The sequence below is a fragment of the Mesitornis unicolor genome, unplaced genomic scaffold (assembly GCF_000695765.1).
Source record: "Mesitornis unicolor isolate BGI_N332 unplaced genomic scaffold, ASM69576v1 scaffold5422, whole genome shotgun sequence".
Taxonomy (NCBI): domain Eukaryota; kingdom Metazoa; phylum Chordata; class Aves; order Mesitornithiformes; family Mesitornithidae; genus Mesitornis; species Mesitornis unicolor.
The window spans coordinates 57,360-74,527 of record NW_010171094.1 but is presented as its reverse complement, the minus strand read 5'-3'; the positions used below and the strand labels follow the sequence as shown (position 1 = coordinate 74,527).

The 17,168-nt window shown below is 38.7% G+C and overlaps 1 protein-coding gene across 1 annotated transcript; it reads left to right on the top strand.

The window, feature by feature from the left end:
* Window positions 1-223: 223 nt before the first annotated feature.
* On the top strand, window positions 224-17,007 carry SYTL5 (synaptotagmin-like 5; the record flags this gene model as incomplete). Its single annotated transcript, XM_010179897.1, has 9 exons — window positions 224-316; window positions 4,279-4,344; window positions 5,274-5,452; window positions 6,279-6,381; window positions 8,739-8,900; window positions 12,567-12,675; window positions 14,204-14,339; window positions 16,084-16,292; window positions 16,865-17,007. Coding segments are annotated over 9 exons (1,200 nt in total), but the record flags the coding sequence as incomplete, so codon positions are not given.
* Between the last annotated feature and the right edge of the window lie 161 nt (window positions 17,008-17,168).

Here is a 17,168-nt window from a genome sequence, read left to right as displayed (position 1 = left end):
AAGCAATTGAACCCTGAAGCCCTAACTGTATCTTTTCCCCTTACGCTGTGTGCCTGTGCAAAGATGTGGAAAATATAAGTCAAAATTTCTCTAGAGACTAGAGTTTTGAATGCATCCTGCACAGTCTTCCTAAAGTGGAAAATATAGGAAAGAAAACTCGGCAACAGAGGCTGACCAAATACAGAGCAGAACACGATGACTAAAATGCCTGTTTGTCATTTAGGATTATCTGGATGAAACAGAAGAAGATATTGATGACATAGTGGCCTCTCGTTATTCAAGGAAACATGGACATTTGACAAGTGGATTATCAACAGTAAGATCTTTAGTAGAAAATATACACTTTTTTTTCTTCCACAAAAAACCATTGTTCTTCCGAAAAGAAGTTCAACTTCATAACGCTTAGCAGCAGATCATCCTTCATCCTGCACTTGAGAAACATCCTTTAACATTTAGATAGGTTTTCTATTATATTTTTTAATGCTATTCAAAGCTAAAATGAAGTTCTCTGCATCACATGGAAAGAAAAAAACATTTTGCATGTTTTTACCTGAGGTTACTACCAAGCTGACATGTGGAAAAGGAAAACCATAGATGTTTGCAGTACATGACTGCTCAGCTTTGCAGAGCAGCTCTTAATCTTTATTTACTTGAAGAGATCAAGGCTGTGGGGGGAATCTTCTGTTTCAAACCACTTTCTGATTGTCCAGGTTCTTGGGACCAACTCGTTTGTGTGTTTGCATAAATACCACTTCTATGGCATCATTGTCCATTGCACAACCCAGCTTCTCCCCTTGTTCATTACTTGATTGCTATGGCACCCACATCTGAAAAGTATTTATCTTTACAGTGAGGAGGGAGATACTTTAGGAGAATTTGTTTGGTGACAACTTTTCTACCTTCTGCAGTAATTGTAGTATTTTTCAGTTGTATGCTTTTGATTCTTTTCATACCCACAAACTATATACTGTAAATCACGTGTTTGTTACTGTTGTGACTTCCTGTTGGTTTTAAAATGATACCTACATTTTCAGGTTGTAACAGGTGTTTGAGACGCAACAAAATTGGTGTAACAAACCTTATGCAGTACATATGCAGTCTGTTATTCACTGGGAAAGAAAAATGATGATGAAAGTAGCCTTTAACATGTCTAGTTTATTACTACCTCCTGTGTACCTCATTTTGGAGATCTGACACTTTTATTTGTCAGGTCAGGGATGTAGACAACTGAAAGCATCCTCAGAAAAGTCACAGAGCCCTTTCTGGTCACTCTTCTTCACGACTTGTGCCTAAGAATATGTCTGGTCAGTGTATAGAATACCAGAAAACCACAACAAAATTCAGGTAGAAGATGAGAGACTCGAAGAGGATAAAAAGATGAGTCTATATGCTGAAAGGGAAGAGAAAAATTGGTCCATGAGAGTAATTAATGAACTGTCCTTTCTAGACTGCATCCCCACTAGTCCCCATGCAAGCAGGACGCGGGGAATGCCCACTTAAGTTCTTGATCCCAAAAAGATGGAGTTGGCTGAATCCAAGCTTGGCTTACCTGGAGAGAAGAAAGGGCTGAGAAAATGGCCTTTGGAGCATTTTGGTATCTTAGATCTGGCCATGTCCAGACCCTTTTCCTTTCGAATCTGTGTAGTTCACCAAAACAGGCACAACAGAGATTTATGGCACTTCACACCAACTCAGGCTTGAGCAAATGTAGCCTGTTGACATTGATCTAAATAAACCTGCTTACCCGAGGTTGGCTATGACTCATTGTCTCTATGTCTCCATTGCTTGCTGGTCACACAGATTTTATAGACAGAGTTCTTTTTATGTTTTCTGAATATTGATATGAGGGTTGCAGGTGCTTAAGTACTTTCTCTGGTTAGGCCACTAATTGAGGAACTCAATGTAGAGAGACTACTGCAGGCAGCATTCTGTCTGTGCATTGGGTTTTGTCCTTTGCCGTAGATTTCCCTGTGACCTTTTCCTTAAGCAGAGCGTAGCTTTTCCACTGCTGTAGGTTTGTGATAATCTAACATCTCAGTGTTAGATAATCTAACATCTCTCATTTCTCTGTATTCACCATGACATGGTTCTTTATGTCTCTGCAATGCTACATTAATGGCAAAGTTACGAATGGCAAGCTGCTTCTCCCTGCAAGAGCAGGTCAATTTTACAGGTTCTTTTTTTTTATTTCACTGAATTGCATGTTACTATTTACTAACATTCCCCTTTTCTCTTATTTTCCCCTGTACTCTGCTTGACGCAAGCTTTTGAGCCTTCTGCGCTGTCCAGATTTTTTCATGTACTTATCTGTCAAATGATTGTGCGCTATTAAGTCACATTGAAATAATGTTATTATTAATCAACAGTAGGCTCTAACCAGATGGTTCTTCTTTGTTTTTGTTTTTGTTTTTTTTTTTCATTTTAGAATATGAAAAATTAAAGTACAGTATAGGTACTCTGACACTGAGCACTTGAGGTAAAGGAAGAAATATCTCAGAGCAAAGATATTTGATATCTACCTGTAACGTGAGTGGTCACAAATGGAAATGGAAAGTAACATTGAACAGAAACTGCATCTCAGCATTAGGGTATTATTCTTTGTGTTTTCCCAAAGTTAATACATGAACTGCATAATTAATTTTCCCTGCATCCTTCACTGATTCCTCTCTAAACAAATCAATGTGGTGTTGCCAAGACCCGTCACATCAGTAAGACTGAATTGTTCCTGTGCCTCTCTGGAGTGATAAGATACGATGCAGAACAAGTATAGTTCTTAGTGAGGTACTAAAATGAGTCTCTCCATCCTCCATATGTGGTGCTTGTTTACTATTGATGAAAGTGGAAAATGAATAGATTTCTAAGGACATTGCATTTAGCATATATGATATTCAGTGCAAATGCCACAGAACAGGCTGTGGGGGGAAAAAAAGTCAAGTATATCAAATGCTACTGCATTTATGTTATCTGTTTGTGGTTTGAAGCAATTCAGAAATTGTATTTGCATTAATTTTAGGGTCACAAATCATCTATTTGTTTAGGACATTCTCCTGGGGTTTTTTCCCAGTGATTTATTCCTTGCTGCCTACCTACCTGAAGATCAAGAAAAAGAATATTCAGATTCAGAAATTAAAAATTCATCCACCTCCTCATGTTGGTATGACTTTGTTTTCTGAAATGGGCAAACAAATTGTTACTTTCCTGTTACAAGGATAATTTAGGCATTTTGTAGCACAGACCAAGACTGTTAACAGTGTCCAAGGACACCCATTTCCATGTGTGCTAGCAGTGGAAATGCATAAATGGTAAAGGCTGGGATTTAGCTTGAAGCGTGTTAGAAACAGGAAGAAATATGACGTGTATCGGTGTGTGTTGCTACTTCTCCAGTAATCTTAACCAGTCCTGTGTGTGGAATTTCAGCCAGTTGTACAATTGGCTGTACAATTTGACATTTATTATTCCTACATGATGTATAAAATTAACTTTATGGATAATGATTGCTTGTTCTGGTTTTTCATGTCTGCTGTAGTTTGTCCTATTGAGACAGAACTGCTTATCCCTCCAGCTTTCTTTGCTGCAGGGCCCTTTAGCAAGGCGCTTAGAGAGTTAAGTTTTGCCACAGACCAATTCTTTTTTGTGTGGCTCTTCCCCTTGACTGTGCTCTTCCTTTCTCCCTGCAGCTGATAAGGAAGGAAGTAGATCAAGGTGTAGATTCCCTTGAGGCCATTGGTGAAATTTCTAGATACTGCTCTGGCAATCAGAGCCGGGGAAATGTATCCTCTAATATTCTATTACTGTATTTTTTCAAAGAGTGACATGTTTAAACGTTTCTGTATGTTTTTATCTATTCTTACAAACTTCACAGGGAAACTGCGATTTCTCACAAAGGTGCTGATCCTGCAAATACATGAATGCTTAGCTTTTGACTAGCTTAAGTGAGGATTGACTTCATGCACACAGAAATTAAGACAAACCCGAATACGATCCAATACAAATCCAAGTCTGCTGAGTTCGTGTTCTAAAACGTAATTTGTTTATTTTGATACAGCAGATACTTCATTTCTATTTAATTACCTCAAGCCATGCATCCTTCAATACTTGAACTGTGTGGAAAAGGCCTAGCATTTTTCTGATTTGGTGATACCTTTTTCTCTCTTTCTCACTATGGCTTTGCAATCCTTTACCTTGTCTATATATGTAAAGATTTTTCACTGCACTTTTTCATTCTTTTTTCAGCTATCTAATGCTCTTTTCTCTTGATCTTTTGTGCTGCCTTTAAAGAATTCTCCAGAAGGCTCTGACAGAAAATGGACCTATTTAAATGTGCCTGAAACAGATGGTGATACTGTGAGTTCTCCTGAATCCTCTGCTTAGCTTGCTTTTAAGGTTTCTCTTGCTTTTCTCTCTTCTTGTTGAAGACTGTGCCTGTCTGTCTTGCAAGGTTCCTGTGTGTTAGGATTTAGATGGTTATATATGTTTTTGAACGGTCTTGCTCAATGGGTCGGAAGAAAACCTTCACCAGATTTCTCGCATGCCTTTGGTTCTGACAGTGTGCATATTGCTCTGGTATTCTTTAAAAACATATAGTTATTTCCTAATTATATTATTTTAGAAGAAGGAATTCTCATAACAATACTCTGCACGATATGAATGAAAAAGAAATCCAAGAGTGGTATGTTACATTGCAGTGAAAATTTTGTGGGATTACTGCTAAACCTTTTTGGCTTTAGGAAAACTGCAGAAATGGTGGGTAGTGAATTTTGCTCATTCTTTTAGAATTGCTAATGAGAGGTGAGTGTCACTTTAAACAGACATAGGTTTATACCATCTCCATTATGGGAAGCATCCTTATGACTTTTTCCAGTGGTTCTGTCAGCAGTTGTCTTATGACACTCAGTAAAAATTAGGTGGACAGCTGAGCCAGAGAGGTGATTTTAATTTTTTTTTTCCTTTTGGAGCTTATGTGAGCTTACAATTTATGTAGCCTGTCTGCTCTTCAGTTCATGTATGAATTAAGTGGTGGTAATTTAGATTTAGTCATGTTTATAAATAGGCTTGAGTCCTACATAGGAAAACATAAACTGTCTAGACATTTAAGTTATTAAATATAGTTCTTATTCCCTTTTACATCAAGTGGTAGTGTTTCTGTTCTATGATATATCTGTTTTCATAGCAAGTCCTAACAATATTGGAAGGCTGTAGCTGTATGAAAAATGCAGATTCTGGAAAAAAATAATTTGTTTAAACCTCTAAATTCTTTTTCTCTCCTCCTTCAGACTAGCATTAACAGCATGATGAGTGTATACAGTGAAACTGGTGACTATGGCAACGTGAAGGTCAGCGGTGAAATCCTTCTCAATATCAACTACAGCTACAAAACAGGTGCCCTCAACATCCTTGTGAAAAGTTGCAGAAACCTGGCTGTTGCAGATGATAAGAAGCAAAGGACTGATCCGTAAGCACAAAGAATCTCCTTTTAGTCTCTGCTGAGGTGTCCTCCACCACGTCATGAGCTGTAGTCAGTGACATAGCCTGGGGTTGTGATATGAGCCTGAAAGCTCATAACAGCCAGTTGCTACAAGGCAGCATTCTGATGATGGTTCATTTTGGAGTCCCTGTAGGAAATGCATTTTCAATACATTTATTGAAACACGCACAACATGTGCCTGTTCTGGGGAAGCAAAAGGGCAAAAAAAAAATGAAAGAGCAAGGAGGCTGAATTGATTGCTTACTTCTAGAATAAAAACTAATGTATGAGAGGAGTGATGTTTTGGGAGGAGGGGTAGAGATAGCTTTGGTTTCATGCATCCATAGATTCGCTTCAAAAGGGCCATGTTTTCTGAGCTGCTCATTTGCAGTTTTCAGTATAATATGTAAATTCTCTCATCAGGGAGTTGTAATTAGTGTCTCTAATCCTGTGTAATCCTATTGTATGTAAGGTGTGAAGTTTTTAATTCTCTTATATATTCAGTGTATGTGTTGTCATATGTAACCAGTCAATAATTGTATACTACAAAAGAGAAAGCTTTCTGCATTTCTGACAATGAGTAAATTAATTTAGCTCTACCTTTTCTTATTCTGATCCTATGTGACTAACATTGCTATGTTTGTTGATAAAGCCTATGCCTTTTCATGTTTCACATATTCTCTGTTACATGTGTACATTATTTAGACTGCAAAAATTAATTTCCCCATATGTGTTGCTAATGCAGCAATGTCAGGTCCTTGCTCAAACTGCTAATGTTTTATTCCTTGATAATAATTTACTACTTGATCTGCAGATACGTCAAAGCATACCTTCTGCCTGATAAGTCCCGCCAAAGTAAACGCAAGACCAAAATTAAAAGTAACAGCACCAATCCAGAATTTAATGAAATTCTGAAGGTGAGAACACTGTCTCTCTCTCAGGCTGTGATGAATGTTCTCCTTGTGCTCACAGGCATTTTCTATATGTGTTCCAGTGTGGGGATTAGGTTTTGGAAGAAATACCTCAAAAGGGAAGGTATTCAAGCAAAACCACATAGTAATTATATGAGTTGTAATTTCTGGCTTTCAGCATTAAGTAAGTGTTTTTGTTTGTTTCTCTCCTTTACAGGTAAAACTTCTATTAGCTTCTATAGATCTCTTTCAAAACTATTGATGTTTCCATCTAACCTGAACTCAGAGTTGCTAAAAGCACCTTAAAGATTTTGTGTGCCAAAATTAGCTGCTGCTGAAGTAGAGCTAGCTTAATTCCCATCTACCTGATTTTGAAGAGAAAACAAACTTTTGCTCTAAGATCTGTATTTCTCTGGAGGTTTTAATTTACTTCTAAAGCAGAAATGAGTTTGGTAAGAGAATGCCAACAATAGATTCACTACCTGCCTTCCGAAAAGGCTGTGCTGAAGTTCATTTTCTGTTGCAAAAGACAATGACAGATTAGTGCCTTCCTCTGTTTCTGTGAGGGTGACAGAGCACTGGACCAGGCTTCCCAGAGAGGTTGTGGAGTCTCCTTCTCTGGAGACATTCAGAACCCACCTGGACGCGTTCCTGTGTGACCTGGTCTAGGTGATCCTGCTCTGGCAGGGGGGTTGGACAGGATGATCTTTCAAGGTTCCTTCCAACTCCTAATATTCTGTGATTCTGTGATTCCTTGAAGACTTGTGGAGCACAATGCCCAGGCTCTTTCCTTCCTTGCCTTTTACCCACGTCTGCCAGAGAGGCCAAACTATTTTGAGCTCCTCACAAGATGCTTATTCACCTCCTTGGCTCTGTGGTTCAGGTGGGAATGGCAGAGTTTCTGCTCAGTTCGTTGCCTGCCTGGCACCTGGACCACAAGGCTCCTGGTGATTCCCCTTCCTGTCATTTGATGAGAGTTTACCCAGCCAGCTATCATGAGGCCAGAAATTCCTTTTAGTTTCTCCCAATTACTTTTTTTTTTTTTGTAATTTCAGTAATGTTTTAAGTAAGTTGCTTATAATAGAGGCCAATAGATGTTCCCTAGCCAGTACACATGGCTTAACTGGACTTCAAAACCATTTTGCAGACTTACACACGCTTGGTCTGGCCAGACTGCTTGCCAAGGGAGAGTCTCTTGTGTTGCCTTATTTTTAAATGGTTTATAGTAAGTGTAAGACTTGCCTGAACTGGAAAAAAGGTGTTAGACTCTGTTTAACAAGGAATATAGCACTAACCGTGTTTGCTTGTAGAGAGCTCAGTGAGGATAGGACCTAGCAGCCTGCTAAAAATGCAAATTTTAATGAAGAAGGCTCACTTGAATTGTGGGTAGGTAAGCAAGAAGTACAAGTGTTCGTCCCAACTATAACTCTTGAAAAATAATTAAGTTTGGCTGTATCTTTCCTCTTTGACTTTCATTGTATTGTTGCTAAATACGTCTCTCACAGTGCAAGTGTTGCCATCCAGGGTTAAGCATTGTAGACAGATCTCTACATGAGTAGCCTAGTATGTGGCTTGCCAACTGACTTGATTGTTTCAGCTTTTGGAGAATATGTGTTTGTGTCCAGAGATTGTTCATGATGCAAAAAAGCAACATCTGGGTCTCTTCAGCTAACACTGGGAGAAGGATGAATTTCAGAGAATTAATGGGCCTTTTGCTAAATGCAGAGTGTGCAGAGCTAGAATTCCAGATGTTTATAATTTGCTAGAATATGATGTTTCTTCAGAGGAGTTTTTTAATAGTTTTCAAAACCAGCAATGGTTGCTAAGACTGATATGCTTTGTGCATGCTTTGCAAATGCAGTTTTACTTGTTTTCAGAATCATTTTTCATAGGTTACAAGGATAAAACTGAAAATGAGAAGATGCTATTTCTAGAAAGTAGTGTACAGCAGACTCTTTTTAAGGATGAAAGAGACAGTGAGGTTTCTTCTTACAAACTAAACTTTGATGTTGATCTGCTTCTTTTATGTAAACTTATAAGGAATTAATAGGATAGTTTTAAGCATCATTATTTACTTTATAGTCATAAATACCCAGTAAATAATACAGAAAAAACCACAATAATTATAGTAACATTAATTACCATTGGATGTGTACTGCAAAGAAGAGAGTTAGGTTTAACATTAACATTATGGGCTTTCTGCTTGATCGATCTTGCTTGCAAAGAAAACAAATCTCTCTTTCATGCTTCATTTGTTAGCTGCTGTGGGCTTTGTGAAATTGAGCTAGAGCTGTAAAAGGCTCTGTGGAAACTATTATTTCTGCTTATTCTGAGAATTTCTTCTTCCCTTTTTCTCTTGGTAGTACATCATCAGTCACACACAGCTAGAAACCAGGACCCTGCAGCTTTCTGTCTGGCACTATGACAGATTTGGACGCAACAGCTTCCTTGGGGAGGTGGAAATTCCGTTTGATTCCTGGAACTTTGAAAACCAGGGTGATGAGTGGTTTGTGCTCCAGCCCAAGGTAGGGGTTTCCAGGGGGCAGTGAAAGTGCTGCAAAGCAAATTTAGCAAACCTTAGTTATTTTGTGTTGGAATGTGTTTATAAAATGGTGACTTTGGGTGTCTAATATGGTGATTAAAATAATACCTTTGTTCTCTATTCAGTCAGAATATATTGGTTTTAAAGTCTTTGTGAAAACTTTACACTTGTTTAGTTACTTAAGGACAAACAAAAACCCCTCACCTTTTAAATAAACTGTAAGTTCATCTTCTAATAAACTGCAATGGAGAAATGACCCAGTAAAAAAATTGATTATTTTTTAAAAATAGCAGGTAAGCCAAAGGACTTTCCTATCACTCCCCGCTACCTAACCCTTAACAGTTTATTAAAGAAATAGATCTTTTATTGCTTCAGTTCAAAGTGTTTCACTCTTCTCAGCTGTGACAAAATGATTTATTAATCTCTTACTCACCTTAGCTGGGAAGGTGGAAGATAAAGCTTCTCAGCAGGCAAATCAGTTGGTCTGTGAAACAGGACTTGCATTATATCTAGCTAAGGACAGGATGGCTTTGGTCTTTGGGGCGCTCCTTGTTTTAGCAAAGGTGTTTATTTTTGGAAGAGATTCAAAGAGCTATTGTAAGCCGGAGGATTAAAGGCTTCTCTCCTGCAGCAGCCAGAATCCCCAGAAGTTCCAGTGGCTTAGCTTGTCATTTCAGAAAGTGTATTTTTCCTGCTGCAGAAAAATCCATGGTTTTACTGAAAGTGATGTGGAGATTAGACTCAGATGACTTATTTGCTCTGTGTTCATTATTTTTAAGGAAATAGTGTTACATTCTGGGTTTTAGGAGGGAGTGTTTGATTTGGTCCTCTCAGGTGGGAGATGGATCGGTTTGCTGTAGTTTCTAGGTATAGCCCTTTTGTGAGCTTTACACCTAAACTGTCACAGATTTGTGTTTTAGTAAATAATTTGCCAGAAGATACATAAGGAAATTGGTCTCTTCTTTGCACACCTACACAGCTCACACTTAGTAAGTGGCAAGTAAGATGATTCTCAGTTTCCTAGTTAGGCTTTGTTAAAGAGGGTGACCATGAGCTCTTCCTTACTGGTCCAGACAAGGTGAGACCAGGAAGAGAAAGTGGCTAATGATGGCAGACATGGTTCAGTCAGCACTGTGTCCAGGCCAGGATTATACTGTCCTCTTTACAAGCTCACTTCTTTTAAGTTGCTTTTGTTGGGTCTGCTCTTGAAGCAGAAGAAATGTCTACTACATCTCCATCATAGCTCTGCCTGGTGTCAGATGTTGCTCTTATTTGGTACCCATGGGTCTACAACAATAAGATACACATCTAGTACTGGTTTGGCTTGCAGTCTTTATGCAACATTGGTCTGAAATGGAGCTTCTTGTCATGCAGTAGTCTCTTTGTCATCTCATTTCAACCTTTGGGGACTGGTGTGTTTATGGGTGGTTTCTTTCAGTCCTGAAAAGGGAAGGGGGCATGGTATAGAAAAGGCAGTCATGAAGCTCTTGTGCTCAGGAAAAAAAAGTAATGAGGCACTAAGTGTTTCAGCCATTCCAGCTGGAAGATGGCTGATTATTTCCAAATCTATTAAAAGGATTTTAAAACTAGTTCCTTTTTACCAAAGAAAGCAAATGCAGAATTGGTCTTGTCTGACTCCTAAGATTATAAATAATGTTTCTAGACTTAAAATGCTGCTGAGATTTTTGATTGGCAAAGATAATGTTTTATAAATATAAATTTATTGCATTTTGAATTTTTTAAAAAAGCATAGGTTAATACACATGCAAACTACATGCTGTTCTCTGATATGAACTGCCTGATAGAGACAGGAATGGTAGTGAAACATTTTCTGGATTTTATTACAGCACTTTATTTGTTCTATCATGAATCATTTAGCTGCTTTAGTGAAAAGGTTGGAGACTTTAAGACCTATTTATTCTATAAGCATTGAATGCCTGTTTTCAAGAGTTCTGTGGTTAAATCAGAAAAAGAAGAGAAAATAGTTCTGTGGCTAAAGAAAGGGCAAAGTCTAGAGCCATGTTACACATGGGTTTGGGGGAGAGATTGACAAATTGTTCCTGACATAAGAACTTACACCATCACTTGACCACCAGTAGAACAGAAAAAATAATCCTTGCTGCCTTTATGGGAAACTTGATCCTAAACTTAAGTAGTTTAGACCATAAGTGAGCTGGCAAGGTTTAGATGTTGTGCAGATTATTCCACAGCCATTTACTACAGGTTTTCTTTTGTCCTCTGCTGAAGCAACTGGCATCAGACAGTGGTGGAGACGGGACCATTTTTCTCAGCATCAGTGCAGAAATGCTTGTCTTGCTGTAAAAGTGCTTCCAAGTCTCAAAAGAGCCATGATGTTGTCACTGAAATTGCTTTGTTCTGTGTCATTCTTGTATACAGCTTTAGACCTACTAAACATGGTTAGTGCCTTAGCTTGCAGTCTGTGATATGAAGACAGGGCTGACTTTGTGTACCACAATATGTATTTCTGCTTGGGGGTTTTTGTTCTGTTTGCTCTTGAATTTTGACCTTCCTGGGGAGTCAAGAAACAAGCTGAATGCATTTCAGAGAAATGCTGTCACTAATCATCACACATTCATCTATAAGCAGTTCTTTAAAGGCTCATGTGGTACCTTGGTGTGTGTCTCTCAGCACTTGAATGTCCTCTGTCTTTATATGTGTCCTTTGTCCCTGTTGGGAGATCAGGAATATTTATACCCAAACCTAACCACTGACACACATACAGAAATGTGAGGATCTGAGTAGTCCCACCTTCATTAGTGGACATCACCGAGCAAGGTTAGCATATGCCTGAGATTTTCGTAGACCTGGTTGCTGATGTAAATGTACAGGGCTTCTTTTTTCACTGTATTTTATTTTTCTAGAAGTCAGTTTGAAGTGGCATAACATGTTCTCTATGTTGCATCTATTGTTTTAAAAATGCATTTTCCAACTTCTTACAGTACGAATGGAAGTTCAGTACACATCAGTGAAGGCTCAAAGTTCTTTTAACAAGGATGCCCTGAAAAGCACTGAATGTGTTTTTTCTGGGCAAAATTCAAACATTTATAAAACAAAAAGATGCAGAAATAGTAGCTGTGTGGAAAAGGAAAAGTATGCTGGGAATAAAAATTTCCAAGAAATTTTTGAATTTCAGATCTGGACTCTGCTCTCTTCCCTTGCCTTGGTTCCCCACACCTCCATTCCAAGACTGACTCAGGAGTGACTTCTCTAAAGTGCATTATACCTATTGCAGTTTAAAATCCTGTCTGGGAAAAATAAGGACTGAATGTCAGTGTAAATTAGCTACAGTTTATGTGTCCAGAAAAAAGTTAGAGGGGTTTTTTCTGTTTGTTTGCTTCACTTGTTCATGCTAGACATCTCTCTCCTCTATATGTTCACTGAACAGTGTCTAATGCCACATGGCTTTATTATTCCAAGAGCTTGCATTCCCCAGCTCATAAAGTTTTATAACATGATTGCATTCAATCTGGAATGTCTAATTATCTGAAAGTGGGCTGGTACATCTTGTTATGTTTAAGAAGCGTTTCAAACACTATATTGGTACAGCAAAATTAAAAGCAAAAGGAGAAAGTGAATGATTAACCTTAGCTAGATTTCTGGTTGGTTTGTTTGTTATTTTTCTTTTCAGGTGGAGGTTGTGACAGATGTTGGGCTTCAATATAAAGGAGAACTGACAGTTGTTTTACGTTACATTCCCCCAGACAGAAACCTCATGCTTCCTCTAGGGCAGTTTCAAGGTAAAACAAACACTAGCTGCAGCATATGATAACATTGCTCTGAGTATTAAAAATCCTCACCAACAGTGAAGTAATGGCACTAGTGAAGATTGAAATCCTCCTTAAATATGCTAGTTGTTTTTATCTGTGGGAATTTTGAGCCGTGAATATGTTTCTCCTGCTCCATCCTCTTCTCTTACATTCAACTTAAGGAGAGAGAAGGGAGGAGGAGTGTGCAGTAAAGTGTTGATGCATAGCTGTGACCTAATTAAAAAAAAATCAGACATTAGATAACATGATTGAGAGCGGCCACATGGAAATAAATTGTCTACATGATAGTTTGTGGCTTCTTTGTTCAGCTAGTTATATGCAGTGTATATCTGATCAAAGTAGTAGACTTCACTTAGTTCTTCATGCTTAATTGTCCTTAAGATTACCTGTCTCCTCATTTTCACTCTCTTTTCCACACTGTTTTACATCTGCTCAGTTAAACTGCATAACTGCTGTAATTTAGTCCTATAAAATATTATTTGAAATCTTTGGGGTAAGCCATTATTTTCATCAACAATGAACATGGGAAAATAGTTACTAACTCTTTGCACTGTAGTAACAGGAGGAACAGCAATCACCTGAAGCGAAAGCAATCACTGGGTAGCACCTGAGTGTATACACATGGATATACCAGATACATGTATATCACTGTCTTAGTGACAGTATTGCTTGTTGGCCTTAGGATTTGATAGATGTATTAGACTATTTTTTCTTTTTCCTTCTTTTTTTTTTCCCTGACAGTTGATCTTATCTCTGCTAGCAGTAATTCCAAGGTTTTTCTCTTAAAAGCTAATTGAAAAGTCCAGATATACACTATCTGTGTTAAATTAGTGCATTTTAACATAATTCTTGATTTTTTTTTTTTTGTTTTCTGATATTTTCAGCCCGAATCAGTGTGTCTGATCCCTGCTGATAATCCTCTTGGGATCTGCAGCAGCAACAAGTGCACATCTCACATCGTTGTTCAGAAGCAGCAGTGTGTCAGTGAGCACTGTGTCCTTTGTCACGGTCTCCGAGGAGCACTGCATCCTTACACAGGGAATACATGCGCTGTATTTCTGCATTTCTAAGCTTTGGGACAAAGATTTTATAACTTACTTGTGGTGTAGGGCTGCCTTAACAGCAGCAGTGAAAGTGGATTCTGACAAGAGGGTAGGACTTAAAGGACACACAGTTCTTTGTCTTCAGCACAGTAATCCACAAATCCTTGTGTTCAGAAGGGGCTTCAGATAGGATATCCTGTTGTGTCCAGCAACAGCACCAGCAATAGCTAGTGATATGGTCAAGTTCTTTATCAAATATGGAGTGATTTTCTGCCTCTGCATGATTGGTTTCTCTACCCATAGAGAATAATTATCTCCTCCTAAGAAATACTTTAATACTATTGCACGAAATAAGTTTTCTTGGCTAGATTCTTTCACTCACATTTCCAAATGAGTCTTCCAGTGTATAAATAATTTCGAAGGATGATGATGTTGCAATTCTGTTCTATACATAGGAAAGAAGAGCTTTAAAAAAGGAAAAAAGGGAGACTCTCACATGCCATCTGGAGGTATATTAGAAGTCCTCATCAAAGAAGCAAAGAATTTAACAGCGGTGAAATCAGGAGGCACATCTGACACTTTTGTGAAAGGGTCTGTGGTATTTTAGGTTCGAATTTTTTTAATGGCTGTGCTGAATTATGTTTGACCGACTCATTTTTTTTTTTTTCCAATATATCTGTACGTGTATGTATGGAGTGTCAGTCCTGAAAAACAAATGGCAACTTGAAATGGTATGCTGAAGAGAAGGATGTTGTCAGATAAGGGCAGAGAGGTCCGAGTTGTCCCGGTGATTAAACAGAACAGTTTTTAAGTACCTCTCAGTCAAGAATCAGTATGTAATCTGTATCACTTACTCCCTTCATACGTAATGCACACTGTTGTAGAATACAACGTTTGGTAAAAGAAAACCCTTCCACTGAGTTGGCAGAAAGAAGTAAGTAACTATTTGTCTCTCCTGGAGGCAAAAAATTGTAAAGTAGGGCTTTCACACTGGAGACTATACCTGATCTGATGGTGACATCTACATTTTCAGGAAATTGAAATAGTATGCATTTTTACTAAGAGGAATAGCCAGACTATGTCCTGAATAAGAAACTTGTTTTCAGGAAGACGCAAGTCTGTTTGGATTTCTTGTAAAACTGCAAATAACACCTACAAATGCTGGCATGCTCCGTCAAGCTGAGACTCTTTCCTATGGATGTCACCTGAAACATGCAGAAAGAGAAAAATCATTGTGTGTTAGGAAATTCTGTTTTGATTCAAGTAAATATGCTAAATGAGAGAAGATTTTTCTCTCTTACACTATAAATAGTTTTGGTTTTTTTTTTCTAATGCTTAATTGGGAAAGCTCTTTGGCATGTAGTACAGTGTCAAGGAGCACATTCAAACCCTGAAGGTTCCCAGAAAGTCTATCACTGACTTCACATGTAGTGTCTTAACACTAATTGTGTTTAATTGTTAGCATTTAATAGTATTTGACAGAAGATGTTTAAAAACTTCTCTTATGGGGAGCAGCTGAGGGAACTGAGGCTGTTCAGCACAGAGGAGAGGAGGCTGAGAGGAGACCTTATCACCCTCTAAAACTAGAAGAAGGTTGTAGGAAGGTGAGGAGTCAGACTTTTCTCTCAAGTAATAAGTTAAGTAATCACATCAAGTTGCACCAAGATTGGATATTAGGAAAAAATTCTTCACAGAAAGGGTTACCTGGCATTGAACAGGCTGCCCAGGGAAGTGGTGGAGTTGCCATCCTTGGAGGTATTTAAAAGACAGGTAGATGAGGTGGTTACAGACCTCTGATTTTCAACTAGAGTGCTAAGTTTTGTTTACTTTCACTAAAGGAATTCTCCACTAAAAGTAAAATGTGAAGAACTTTACAGCATTTGTGTTCCTTCACTCAACAGGGCTTTAGGCTACTCTAATGATGCTAATGTGTTGAAGTTCCTTCCTTATCAGTAATTTTCACTTCTTTCTGGAGGATCTTCTGTCCTGTTTCAAGAGGAACACTGGACAAGGTGACTCCAGACGCCCCTTTCAGCCAATGTTTTTAAGGTTCTCTCTATATTTAACCTCGCTGAAATAAAAACCTTGTGGTTAAGACCCAAAACTTGGGTCAAGCAGACCTAATTCCATTCTCTGCTGTTGATAATTGATACTGTAACTATAAGGACAAACAGAGCACAAACACAAAATCTGCACTTCAGATATACACTTAATTTAATAGCAGTGAGGAGATGGGGTCCTGATCCCATTTGAGCCTCTACATGATTGTAATTCTTTGTGAATGTTATGTGACGACCTGTCTACGTATTCAATTTTCCTTTTCTCTATCTCCCAGATACTTGCTCCCAGATGACAGCAAAGCTACAAAACACAAAACTCCCATAATTAAAAAGAGTGTGAACCCCCAGTGGAATCATACCTTTGCTTTCAGTGGCTTGAATTCAAGGGATATACGTAATGCCTGTCTAGAACTGACTGTGTGGGACAAGGAGTCGCTCTCCAGCAATATTTTTCTAGGAGGTGTCCGTTTGAGCACTGGAAATGGTAAGGTCCCATCTGACTGGCAATTGCATTTCTTACTCTGCTCTCCTCCTTCTCCACTCCACATGATTCATGTATATGAGGGACAGAAATGTGACTGCATGTATGGAAAGTATATGGGAACTTGGGGAAACTGAAAAGGGAGAGAAGCCAACATGTAATCTGTAGATCTAGTTCTTCTCTTCACTGAGACACACAAATTTGGTGCCCAGCTGTACTTATGTGCAGTCTAGAAGAACTGGGAATACCTTGGAAGTATTTCTTAGCATCTCAGTGAGGAGGAGGAGACTGCTTTTGTCCAGCAGCAGCCATTCTGCTGAGGATGCTGTGATCTGGAAGAAGTGTGGGTCCATTCCTCCTCTGTTCGGTGAAAGTTGCTTTTGGTGCAGAGTGGGGAGGTTTATGTGCCTCTGCCCATGTGCTACAAACAAGTATCATGACAAAGAGGTCCTCCCCAGGAGCTACAGTGCAAATTGCTTGTCATCTTCTTTACATGCAGTTGGACCAAATGAGCAAGGATATTAAGTAACTGCCTACTAATATGTCAAAATGCCTCATGTTTTTGCAATTGCCAGGTGTAAGTAATGGAAAAGAAGTTGACTGGATGGACTCTCAAGGGGAAGAGCAGCACCTCTGGCAGAAGATGATTGACAGTCCTGGAGCTCCTGTGGAGGGGATATTAATGCTGAGATCCAGCATGGGAAAGCGCAGACTCTGAAAGACTTTAACTATTGAGGGGTACCACAGGTGCTCCTGACTTCAGTGGTGTCCAGGCTCTTGTCACTTTGCCCATTTGAAAGTGAGGAAGGGTTGTACTCTTTGCCTTGGGTATTAAGGCTTTGAGTGAAGTTTTAAAGCATTATGCACTTTCTTGTACAC